The 13,771-nt window shown below is 40.4% G+C and overlaps 1 protein-coding gene across 1 annotated transcript in view; it reads right to left on the minus strand.

Moving 5' to 3' along the window:
• Nucleotides 1-1,595, minus strand: part of LOC145390163 (uncharacterized) — a 39,600-nt gene extending 38,005 nt beyond the window's left edge. Inside the window, exon 1 of the mRNA XM_080265190.1 lies at nucleotides 1,463-1,595. Coding sequence (XP_080121316.1) covers nucleotides 1,463-1,595 — 133 coding nt within the window. The remainder of the gene's footprint in view (nucleotides 1-1,462) is intronic.
• Nucleotides 1,596-13,771: the final 12,176 nt, after the last annotated feature.

Genomic DNA, 13,771 nt, shown 5'->3' on the forward strand with positions numbered 1-13,771 from the left:
GGAAAGGTATTAGGGAGTGTCCTTAACGACGAGAATACGGGTCTTGAAAACATTCAGTGTGATCTCGGTTTTAACGAGTTCACAGCAAACAAATTTGTATCTAACGACACTATTGGACCACTACCCATATTCGTATCTAACGAGAATAATCCAGGGCGCACGGTTCAAATCTCCCGTCGATCTGGCACAAAAAATGGAAGTGTTTCTGTGTAGTACTGGCACATCAGAGTCTCTGTGGGTGGGGAAGGTGTTACCTTTGATTCAGAAACCAAACCAGGAGGTCAGTGAAACCTGTGCAAAGAAAGTGAATGAAAGAAGACAAACAGTTATCAATGAATATTTAAACAAACGCCGTGAGCTTGGAGAAGTTGTGGCAAATCTCAGTGGAAATGAAGGACGAGAGACTGAGTGACGATGAGAACACAGAAACAGAGAATCTTCTTGGTGACATTCCTGATGACTTTTCTGGATTTGTTGGGAAGGAAAAGAATGCAGACGAGAAGATAAAACTCGGGGAGGCATCGCGAGAGGCAGTGGAGAGCGAGAGGAGGGAGGAGGCTGGTTGTGGTGGTGGCGTAGGTGGGGAGGAGAGAGGAGGAGCGGCCTACAGCCTCCCTTCCCGCCTCGGATACCACCTTTCGTCTTACCTACGCACCTCATTCATTACTCACAGGTGAGTTATCCACATTATTTCTACTTTATATTATATATTTTACCACTATGTATAATTTTATGACCTACATTAATGCCAATAACTTACATAATGAGTGAAAATAGTGTCATAATAGGGGTTCGGTCCAATTATTTTACCTGTTATAATTTTCCCCATATGTTTATGTATTAGCATCTAACGAATTCGCATCTAACGAGTGGTTTTTTTGGTACCAATTACTCGTTAGATGCTAGATCTTACTGTACTGTTCATCACAAACCAGACATTCTGATATATTCCCCACCTTTCCTCTAATTATTCTTCCATATCAGATTCCTAAATACACTCATCATACTAATTATACTATATTTTTACTTTCACTTATTTTACCATTCTTTTTGAACAGTAACATAACTAAGGCATTCTTACACTCCAGTGCTATAATTTCTCTTTTATCAACTCCTAGTAAAATCCACGAAAAATAATTCTGCCACTCCACGCTACATTTACGCCCGTATTCTCGTCAGTTAAGGAAACTCACTAACACCATTTCCTAAGCAATTTATTTTATTATACCTTACTGTCCTTGTCCGCGTTACATAAATTATTCCACGATCACCATAATCTGCATAAGTGACGTATGAAAGGATATTAACCAGCCATATCCAAAAATAAATCGCTAAGGAAAAGGTGTTAAGGTGCTTCGTTTCCCGACGAGAATAGAACACACATAACATCAACATCTGCTGTTTTAATGCTGATTAATCTCCTCACAGCATTAATAAAAATAAACAAACTAATTCTGCTCACCTAACTCCCAATCAAAGAGGTCCCTGAGATTAAACTTGAACGGAGTACCAGCATGACAACCAAATATTCCTGTCTCGTCCGTTGACCCAGAGGCTGCCATCATCATCATTACCAGAGTCAGCAGTGCCTTCATGATGGACGATTAAGCAGCACCTTTCCAATCTGTCGAAGAGTTAGGTTAAGTCTGGTTAGTCAGATTAGGTTAGGTGTAGTGTGGTTAGGTTAGGTTGGATTAGGTTAGGTTTGTTTAGGTTAGGTTAATTATGTTAGGCTGTGTTAGATTAGTTTAATTATGTTAGGATATATTAGGTGTGTTAGTGTGGTTAGGTTAGATTAGGTTGAGTTAAGATGGGTTTAGATTAGGTTAGGTTAGGTTGTGTTGGCCAGCTCTTGCTGCCCTTATTGTTAGTTGCGTTTTCTTTCTTTCTTGTTTTCCTGTTTAATTGTAGCAGGCACTTCTACTCTTCATAGTTAACCGATTTCGACCAAACCTGGATATAATGACCAGCCTGTGACCTAGTTGTGTCCTCAAGGTTTCAGTTGCAACTAATCATTGGCTAGTATCGGCTGAAAAACCGCATTTTTTTCGTACTAATTATGGTTTGAACTGTAGAAGCTTTATTACTGGGCATAGAAAGCTCTGACTTTTTTAGGCATTATCTTGAGGCCATTCCCTATCGGAAGTGAGCTATCCATTTTTTCCCTCTCTCCTCTAGTCCTTGAGTGGCAACCCTGTTAATATGGGCCTCAGCGTCCCAAGCAGTCTTGTTTAATTGTGGCAGGGACCTATACTCTTCAGAATTAACTGCGTCCTACCAAACCTGGACACAATGACCATCCTATAACCTAGTTTTCTCTGCAAGGTATTGGTTTCTAGCCAGCTACTAGTTCCCTAGCAACGGCCCGCTTAGAACCGGCCATCGTCCCCTACTGTCTAGTTAGATTTGGCTATTTTTTAAAGATGCTCTCGGGTGTCTGCCCTGTCCTCTCCTCCATCCTTCTTTCCTTCCAGCTTCTTCTGTCTTTCTTTCCTTCATTCTTTCCTCGTCTTTCTGCCTGCGGGTGACTTTACACTCCCTCTTCCATCTTTCATTCCTTCATTCTTTCCTCTTCCTTCTGCGTGTGGGTGACTCTACGCTGAGTGACAAGCCAAATGAGTTTCCTGTACACCAGGAAACCATTTACTATGCTGGGTGGTAACCATATAACCAAATTTTGGCGCCTGGTGGTTTAGTGGGTAATTATTGTGCTCCAATCGGATTGAGCCGGTGAAGGTTTATATCCAAGGAGTGATTGGGGTTTATTGCTCACGTAATGCCACTCAGGGATGAGTGAGGTTGGTCACTCTCTTAAATGTCAGGACGAACTGCCTAGCCCCGGGCTTCTACGCTCCTCATGGGGCAACGTAGGAATGAATGATGGATGGATGGATGGTTTATGTTGTCAGGTTGCTTTAGGTTAGGTTAGGTTAGGGTTGGTTAGATTAATTAGGTCAGATTAGAATAAGACTTAATTTATTGGCTATCGAATACACAAGTGCAATGAAGAATGAAGCAAATGCAAATTGCTTCTTCCAAGAAAAATGAAAACAAGATAATAGAGCTAAATCGAAGATCCATTCATTCTGAGATTATTGGACACATAGCATTTAAAAGACTGGATATACCTAGTAGGAAATTCAGACATAGGAAAAAAGTTGACTGTTGCATACATGAAGGGCTGGGAGTAACAGTAAACTCTTGCATTAAAGATTTGTGCAGATAAAGGGTGACAGTTTGCTCCTAGATGGGTGCTATTCACATGCCATGGTGATGGAAGGATCCGAGCAGACAGTTCAGTGGAGCAATGACCATTGAAGTAGTGATAGAAAAGAAATACAGTAAAGACACAACAGCAAAGAAAGAAAGAGGTTGACCGGAGCCCAGTTAATGAGATGAAGGGCTTTTGACTAGACCTTGTTGCAAAGAGACATATATATATTTTTTTTAATCTAAGGAAAGAGGAACCAAAGGCCAGGAGACCAGATACTGTTCCCTTCAAGAAAAACAAAAATAGAGCATCGCAGAGTCTATTTGAAGAGCCATTCATTTCATTTCGAGATGCTTGGACACACTGCGTTTGAAAGACGCAGTAGGTAATACAGACAGAGGAAGACAGATCCAGAAGTTACCTGTTGAATATATGAAGGACTGGAAGTTGCGGTTAACTCTTGCTTTAGAGAGTTGGACAGAAAAGGGATAAGTGTTTGTAGCTAGACGAGTGCTGCTGGCCAGCCATAACGTTAGAGGGAAACAAACAGGCAGTTCAGTGAAGCAGTGACCATTGAAGTAATGATAGAAAGAGATAAAGATGCAACAGTGCGGCAAAGAGACAAAGGTTGAAGGAAGCCAGTAATAGGAGGAGAGTAAATGAAACGAATTGCCTTTGACTCCACCTTATTGAGTAGAGCTGTATGTGGGGAGCCTTCCCACACGTGACAGTTGTATTCTACACAGGGGCGAATAAAACCCATGTATAAAGTCAACAACTGTGCATGGGTAAAGAAGGCATGAAGTCGGCTTGGCACACCTAACCTCTTTCAAATAGACTTTTCAAGAGGGGTAATATGATCTTTCAAAGATATACCTCAATAAAATGAAACCCCAGTTATGTATAAAGATGGTGCAGGAATGAGAAGGATGCTGGTAAAAAAAAAAAAAAAAAAAAAAAAAAAAAGAGAGAGAGAGAGAGAGAGAGAGAGAGAGAGAGAGAGAGAGAGAGAGAGAGAGAGAGAGAGAAAGAAACGAGAATCCTGTGCAAGATTTTATCAGGTTGACAGATGTAAGGAGTGAGTTTTTGATTCACTAAAAATAAAGACTACTTTTACCCCAACCAGAGATATGAGCCAAGTTATATATTAGGTGAGCCATAGCGTCATCCCTTGTTTAATGAAGTAACTGCTACTTTGGATGCTGCATGAAGCAAATGGAAAGGTGAAGAGTGGAGTCATGAGCGTTTGGGTAGATAGGGTTTGATATACACCTTAAAACAACATTGATGAATAAGAAGTACACAGTTGGTGAGTGGACAGAGCCCTAAGGAACATCTCTAGTGACTGCTTTAAGAGAAGAACGATGACCGTCTGCAACAGCTGCTACAGAATGACCAAAGAGGAAACTAGAGATGAAGGCATTGATAGAAGGATAGAAACCGTAAGAGTGCAGACTGGAAATTAAAGATTTATACCAGGCTCGATGGGACACCTTTGAGATGTCAAGTGCAATGGCAAAGCTATCGCCAAAGTCCCGAAAGGAGGATGACTTAGTGTCTTAAAGGTAAGTGAGAAGATCGCTAATAAAGAGTCCCTGGCGAAATCCATACTGACGATCAGACAGAGGGTTGTGATAGAAAAGATGCTTTAATTTTATTGTGCTAAGACTAGACTCGAAAATTTTTGAAACACAGGATGTTCAGCAATTGGGCGATAATTAGAGGGCTGGGAATGGACACCCTTCTTTGGGACAGGCTGAATAAGAACAAACTTCCAGAAACAAGGAAAGATACAAGATGACAGACAAAAACGAAAGGGTTTACCTTGGCAGGGTGTAAGCACGGATGCAAAATTCTTGAGGGCAACAGGAGGGGCCCCGTCAGGTCTATATGCCTTTGTTAGTACTGAGGCCAGCAAGGAAGAAAATTAATCGATTGAGCTAATTTTAGTATCAGCCATGATGAAGAGGTGAGCACTGCATGAAACTGATGGAAACTTGGAGGATGGTGACATCAGCGTATGAACTAATAGGGTTGGATATAGAGTTTAGAAAGTCATTAACGAATAGAAAGGAGATAGTGACAGGACAGGGCCCTGTCTAACACCACTAATAATAGCCCTAGGGGATAAACGGTAGTAGTTTACAATAGCAGCTATAGAACGAACAACCAGATAGAAAACTAGAGATGAAGGCATGGAGAGAAGGATAAAAACCATAAGAGGACAGTTTGGAAGTTAAAGATTCATACCAGACTCGATTGAAAGCCTTTGGCATGTCATGTGCAGTGGTAATGTTTTCTCCAAAGTACCGAAAGGAGGATGACCAGGAATCTGAGACGAAGGTGGGAAGATCGCCAGTGGAGCAACTCTGGCATACACCATACTGATGATCGGAAAGGTTATGAAAGGAAAAGTAATTTAAAGGTTTCTTTTTTAAAAGAAAGTATTTTAAAAAAATAGAAATACATGATGTTAAAGAAGTTGGGCGATAGTTGGAGGGCTGGGAATGGTCACACTGCTTTCGGAGAGGCTGAATGAAAGCAAACTTCCAGCAAGAAGGAAAGGTACAAGTTGACATACAAAGGCAAATGAGTTTACCTAGACAGCGTGTAAACACAGATGCCCAGGTGCTGATGACAGCAGGAGGGATCCCACCAAGCCAAAACGTCTTGTTAATGCTGGAGCCAGTGAGGACAGAAACACATCTTTTGAAGAAATCTTAATGTCAGCCATGAGGAAGTCAGAGGGAATGATGGAGGAACAGCACCCAAATCGTCTAAGTTTGAATTTATGAGAAAGTCTGAGTGAAGAGTTCTACCATATTAGCTGGAGAAACAGCTATAAACTCATCAGAATGGAAAAAAAAAGGGAGGGATGATAAAGTTAATAGAAAATTTTTTGGCAAGATGCCACAAGGAGCAGGAAGAATTTGAGTTGGAGCATTTAGTGGGTTTAGTACGAATGAAATTATAGTTAGCAGAGCCAAGGAATCACGTAACACGGTTCTTGGTAGAAACATAAACGAGATGAGAATCATGGGTCGGTTGGCTCCAATACCTTTTGTAGATCTCTTTGTTGTAGGCAACATTAGGACAAGCATGATTAAACCACGTTTTTATTTTCTTAAGTCACAGGATAAGGAAAAGGAATGTATACTTTCATGGCCAAGAGAATAACCTCCGTAATGCTCAAGGCACATTGAGATGGATATTGGTCATGGAAACGATAATCATTCTATGGAAATTTAAGGTACTGCCTGAGGGCCTCCCGATTACACAGCTTCAAATTGCCAAAGCCTCTGCTGCTAGGGAGGGTCTGCAGGACTTACTGGAGCGACTGAACAGGTTAAAATATTAAGGTTGTAATCAATGGAGCCCAACGGAGAGAAAAGATTAAGAGAATAAGTTGAAGGATTAGTTGTAGGAAAAAGGGCAATTACGTTGCAACTCTCTCCAAGGCGGTCTTTTTGTTTGATTTAGGTAATGAAAAATTAATAAAGTTTTGTGAAAGAATTTACTACATTGGACGTTATCGTATTATTGTTGTAAAGTGGTTGTGTATAGGAACCAACCAGTCACGCAGTCGCCTACAGTTTACAGACCTGCGCAATTTACTTTAAAATATTACGAGCTTACCAATTCAACAGTTATTTTAGGACATATTAATAGCAAAATACTGCTCAGCAACCATGAATAGATAACGTTTTTGTGTTTAACAATGAAAAGTTTGTGCATTAAGAGATCCTGTTTATTGGGTGTGGTGGACTGCTGCACTGTCACTGTGTGTCGAGGTGTGTCACGGACTGGTACGGTAACCAAAGTGCCTCGCCCGCTAGGTTAAAATATTGTTGTTAAAAAACGACTCCACAGTTAATTAATTATGTTTTATTTTTTCATATTAGTACCAAAGATTACTGTGTGTTAGAATCTGTTTAAAACCAAAATTTGTCAATATTGAAAGCATAAGTAACGAAATGTTTTGATAAATTACAAACGAAACTGTGCTGTGGTGGCAATAGGTGGCTGGTAGTGCACTGTGTGGTGATCGAGTTGAGCACCAATGCACTGCCCTGGGTGGGGTTAGATCAGGTCGTGCTGAAAAGTTCACTAACTCCTCTGCATCTGACAAAAAAAAAAAAAAAAGCAGTATTGTATTCACGTACCACTCCATATGATCACTGCCGTATGTACCATTTATAAACAGCCTCATGTACATGGAGTTTAGTTCGATGGCAGTTTTAGGTTTTCTTTTACATTCACTTACATTCACTACCAGACGCCAAATGAGCTCCATCGCCTTAAAAAAAAAAAAAAAAAAAAGCTTATCTAATTATTAAGGTTGTTTTATTCCAATGTTATATCTATAGTTTTTTTATTAGGAACGGTTTGGGGGTGTTAAGTGGGCCATCCTGTCTCCACGTGATTTTTGGCTTTACGCGAGGCCTTGGGAACCTAACCCTCGCCTGAGGTGCGACGCGATATATATATATATATATATATATATATATATATATATATATATATAATGATGGCCAGCAAAACCGGAGTGATGATGTACATGATTTATTATTGGTGACGTTTCGGTTTTATAACACAAACCATCTTCAGACCTAAAACAAAAATAAAAACACACAAAATAGAAAATAAACCAATATATAATTTTCTCATCTTCCACAGAATAAAATAACAGGGAACAGAGCAGGTCATATGAAATAAAATTACAATACAACAATTTACCAGCTAAAAACAGAGCAACTGTGTAGAGGAGTCGTGTGAGCCAAGGGATGGTCGTAGCTCTGCCGTTAGTAGAGACTGCGCTACAAGTCTAGTCAAGTTTTTTTTTTTTTTTTTTTTTTCCGGCCTATCAGCCACTGGGGCCGAAGCCCCTGGTTATTGAGGCCATATATATATATATATATATATATATATATATATATATATATATATATATATATATATATATATATATATATATATACACACGTATATACATTTAAACATTGTTCCGGAACAGAGAAAGATAATGTACACTTTAAGTGAGAATACTAAAAATCACTACTGTCCCGTAAAGTTCCAGGTTCAAAACAAAAGAGTTAGGTAAAATTACAAGTTAAAGTTTAATGCTCAAACTAACAACAAAACATTCAGGACTCATAAGGATAATGTAATGGCAAATAAACAGGTTAAATATATGGTTAACTGCAATAGCCTCTATTAACACGAAATTAGCAAGAGTAAATTTATCTAAGTCAGCCCTGATAAAATGAGATACCAGATAATACTCAGTGAATGCCAGATAAATTATTACAGATACAAACTATTATCAAAAATGACTGATATAAAACTCTACATTAATCACAAAGACCTCACTAGGCCTAAGAATCAACCATATGCTACACAGTACAAGAAAAAATGCAACAACAGTGATACTCAAATTACACACAGCTGCTAGATGTTTGGAGATTTCTTGAGCACTCACAATAATAATATCTGTACAGGGGAGGACAGAGATGTGAACAAAATGAGGAGCAGATCTAAGTGGCCATGATGCAGAGACTGAGCTCATTATATAGGGGCCGGCAGAGCTTGATACAACTTGTAAGAAGGACGCGCAAATGAAGCCATGGGGACATAGAGTTGACAATCCCGCTCTGGACAACAGAAAGGACGACTTACTCTACTATAACGGTAGAAGGGGGGGACTGAGGCAGAACACGCTCGTGATCAAACATGCAGCATACTGTGCGTTAAAATTACACAAAGGATGATGAAATCATAGGCTATGTAACACCTCCCCACAAAGAAAAAGAAATTTACAAAGGAAATTTCTTATTACTCTAAAACAATCTGTCTAAAGTCTAGATAAGCAATCTGCAATAACATTTTCTTTCCCCTTGACATGTATGTCTAAGGAAAACTCCTGAAGAAGTAGACTCCATCTTGTCAATCTCTGATTTTTATCTTTAAACTTACCAAGGAATTTCAGTGGGTTATGATCGGTATAAATGACTATGGGGTCAAAACCAGAACACAAATAAAATGAAAAATGCTGTAAACCCAAAATCAAGGCCAAAAGCTCTTTCTCAATAGTGGAGTAGTTCTTTTGAGGTGGAGTGAACTTCTTACTGTAGTAAGATACAGGGTGTTCAATACCCTGATCATCCTCTTGCAGCAAAACAGCCCCAGCTCCTGTATCACTTGCATCAACAGCCATCTTAAAAGGCTTAGCAAAATTTGGAGTAGCGAGCACTGGCTGACTTAATAGAATAGCTTTAAGTTTGTTGAAAGAGGATTCACAGTGATCGGTCCAGACAAATTTAACTCCCTTTTTCAGTAGGTCTGTAAGTGGTGATACAAGAATAGAAAAGTTAAGAACAAATCTCCTGTAATAACCTACCATTCCCAAAAATCTTTGTAGCTCCTTCCTACTTTTAGGTCTGGGAAGATCACTTATAACCTGAACCTTAGCTCCTGGTGGTGCAACATGTCCATCACCAATTACATACCCAAGGTACTGAACTTTAGCTTGACCAAACTCACACTTTGATAAATTAGCTACAAGATTAGCATGAACCAAACGGTCAAGAAATTTACTGACATGGCATAGGTGATCTTTCCAGTTGTCACTGAAGATTAATACATCATCAATATAAACAACACACCCTGCCAAACCCTCTGTTACAACATTCATGAGCTTCTGAAATGTGGCTGGTGCATTCTTCATGCCATATGGCATTACAGAACATGCAAAAGTCTTTCCTAGTGTTACAAAACATGAGATCTCCCTAGCACGTTCAGTCATAGGTACTTGCCAGTATCCCTTTAACAAATCAAACTTACTTATGTACCTAGCCTTTCCGATCTTGTCTATGCAATCTTCCACGCGAGGGAGAGGGGAAGTGTCTGTTTTGGTTATCTGATTAACACGTCTGTAGTCGATGCAAAGCCGCTGTGACCCACCCGGCTTAGGGACCAGAGTGACAGGAGAACTCCACTCGCTCTGACAGGGCTCAATCATCTTGTGGTCCAACAGGTAGCCAAGCTCCTTCTGGATGAGAGGAACTTTCACTGGGTTCTACACGGTAAGGAGGCAATTTAATTGGCTTTGCATCTCCAACATCGACATCATGCATCAACACAGTGGTTCTTCCTGGAGTAGCACGGAACACTTGCGGGTACTCCTGCAGTAATGCCGAAAACTCCTGCCTTTCCTTGGGAGGTAGATGAGAAAGCTTAGTCTGGAGATCATTCATGATATCAGGATTCTTCCCCAAACTATCACTCAGGCTCATACTGCATGGGAGAGCTTCACTTGCAGACTTGGGTGGAACAGCTACAGTGCAGACTGGATTATTTTCGTCCCGCCTGGGATATAACTTTAGCATGTTGATGTGACATAGTTGCTTGCTCTTTCTACGATCTGGTGTGGCGATGACATAGCTGACATCACTAAGTTTCTTCTCCACGAAATAAGGGCCACTAAACTTGGCTTGAAGAGGTTGCCCATGAACTGGTAGCAGAATCAAAACCTGATCTCCTGGCTGAAAGTGGCGTAACCTGGACTTCTTGTCATACCAAGTCTTCATCTTCTCCTGAGCAGCTCCTAAATTCTCTCTCGCCAGCTGTAAAGCAGTGGACAGCCGTTCTTTGAACTTCATCACATACTCCAGCAGGTTGACGTCATCTTCCTCCGACAGCCAGCATTCCTTGAGTAACTTAAGGGGTCCTCTTACTTCATGGCCAAACAGTAGTTCAAAAGGTGAGAAGCCCAGTGATTCATTTGGAGATTCTCTTGCAGCAAACACAACGAATGGAAGACCTTTATCCCAGTCTTTCTGATGTTCCAAACAGTATTTCTTGAGCATCGATTTGAGTGTTTGATGATATCTCTCCAACGCTCCTTGGGTCTGGGGATGGTAAGCTGAAGACGTGATCTGGGTGATGCCCAACTCTTTCAGAGACTGCTTGAAAACGTTTGACATGAAATTACTTCCCGGTCTGACTGTACCTTCTTGGGCAGACCAAACTTTGTGAAGAACCCTAGCATTTCCTTAACCACGTTCTTTGCTGAGATGTTTCTAAGTGGAATGGCTTCAGGATAACGAGTAGCCATATCAATCATGGTCAACACATAAGAAAATCCTGAAGAAGTCTTAGGAAGAGGGCCCACAATATCCACCAACACACGGGTGAAAGGCGCCTCAAAAGGGGGAATGGGAACTAGAGGTGCAACCTTTTCGGTCTGATTACACTTCCCCACAACTTGACAGGTGTGACAAGACTTACAATACCAGGAAACATCCCTGAAGATACCTGGCCAGTAGAAGTGTTTCAAAATGCGTGCCACAGTCTTCCTCACTCCAAGGTGTCCTGCCAAACTGGAATCATGAGCCACTCGAATGATATCCTGCCTACAAACACGAGGGATGACAACTTGATGTACAACCTCCCATTCACAGTCGGCTGATGCTGTTGGGGGTCTCCACTTCCTCATAAGTACTACTGACTTTACATAATAACAAGTAGAAGCACCGGCTGACTCTTCTTCACTGTAAGCAGAGTTAGCTAGACCTTTCAACTCAGGGTCAGCAACCTGCAACTCAACCAACTCTTGACGAGACAAATTATCAACACTACGGGGTACTGCCTCATCTGGTGAGTGGTCCAAATTAGCAAGAAAAGTGTCAGCTAGGATAACATCATCATCATCATTATCCTCTAAATCACCAGTAACTTTAGACTTAGCCCTAGTGACAGCACATGCAGGGAACACATCAGGGACATCACAATCCTGGGACGCAGCCACTGGCTCACTAGACAACTGAGGAGCTGGACACACTTGACTTCCACCAATATCATTTCCAAGTAAGAAAGTTACACCTGACATTGGGAGTGTCTCAACCAACCCAACCATAACGGAACCATTAACAAAACCAGACTCTAAATTCACTCTGCACAGAGGGACAGAGAAGTAATTATTCCCTACACCTTGTAAAATTACAGTTTCATCAGAGGAATTAACATTAGAGCCTAGAACACTGGTCAGCATAAGGGATTGGCAAGCACCTGTATCACGATATATTTTAACTGATTTCCTGTCATTACTGTCCAGAGGACTGACAAAACCATCAGACAGGAAATTAGCACATGAACTCTTGAGAGTGTCACCCACGTTACTGCTCAAAAGAGGAGCTCCATCATGAGAATTTAAGTTACCCCTCAAAGCAGGTTCAGTTAACTCAGTTAAAGAATTCTGGGAACTCTCAAGAGTGGACACTAGACCAATTGACTGAATATTTAAAGACTCCTTTTTGTTCACATCACGCTGTCTCCTGAAACATCTCTCCGTTGTATGACCAAGCTTACTACAATAAACACATTTACTTTTCTGAAATCTAGAGGTGAAGCTGGTATTTACTTCCTGAGAAACATCATCTTTATTCTCTTTCCTGTTACCTGTACTCTGAGTAGAGGCAACGTACTTACTCTCAGCTTTCCCTTTTTCTCTAGAATATCTCTTGTGAGTGAGAACATACTCATCAGCTAAAACTGCAGCATCAGACAAATTATCTATTCTTTTCTCATCAAGATATAGGCTTACATCTTTACTAATACACCTTTTGAAATCCTCCAGCAAAATCATCTGCTTAACTTTACCAAAATCAGAATCCACATTCTTAGAATTTAACCACTGCTCTAACAAATCTTCTTTGATTTTTGCATACTCAACATGGGATTGGTTATCTTGCTTGTAAGTTGTCCTAAATTTTACTCTATAGGCTTCAGGAACAAGCTCATAGGCCTTAAGAATCAAGCTCTTAACTACATCATAATTATCAGATTGATCCTGAGGCAAAGATGCATAAGTTACTTGAGCTTTACCGGTGAGAACAGTTTGAAGGAGTACTGGCCAATACTCCTTAGGCCAATTAAAACCTGTAGCTACCCTCTCAAACAACTGAAAATACTTAGTTAAATCAGATTCATTAAAAGGAGGGACAAGTTTAACATTTTTAGCCACATCAAAATCATCAAAGCTAGATGATCCAGTTCCACCTTGTTTCATGCGATACTCATGGTCTGCCTGAATCCTGGCAAGTTCAATTTGTGCCTGAGCCTGTACCTGTGCCTCTTGAATACGAGCATTTGCCTGAAATTCAGCCTCTTTAACACGAGACTCCGCCTCCTTAGCCTTAGCCTCCTGCAGGGCTAGCTGTAACTTAGCTAATTCAATCTGCGTTTGCTCATTTGGAGGAGTTACATTAAACAAGCTTTCATTAATCATGTCAACAATTTGATCTTTAGAATGATGAGAGCGAACAGCAATTCCCAATTGTTGAGCAACAAGCTTAAGTTCATTCTTTGTTCTGTTTTCTATATCACACACTGTTTGCACATTTGACAAAAAATCTTTGGCTTCATCAAGTGTAGTAATAGTAGCCATCATGAATAAGTAACAGTCATAAAATATCGAGCAATATCCTTATGATAATATCCTGAATATCCTGATAAGAGGTCGCCAAATTTATGTTACGGAACAGAGAAAGATAATGTACATTT

Source organism: Coenobita brevimanus, unplaced genomic scaffold (genome assembly GCF_032717465.1).
Source record: "Coenobita brevimanus isolate Jiangsu-jjx unplaced genomic scaffold, ASM3271746v2 jjx.HiC_scaffold_3093, whole genome shotgun sequence".
Taxonomy (NCBI): Eukaryota; Metazoa; Arthropoda; class Malacostraca; order Decapoda; family Coenobitidae; genus Coenobita; species Coenobita brevimanus.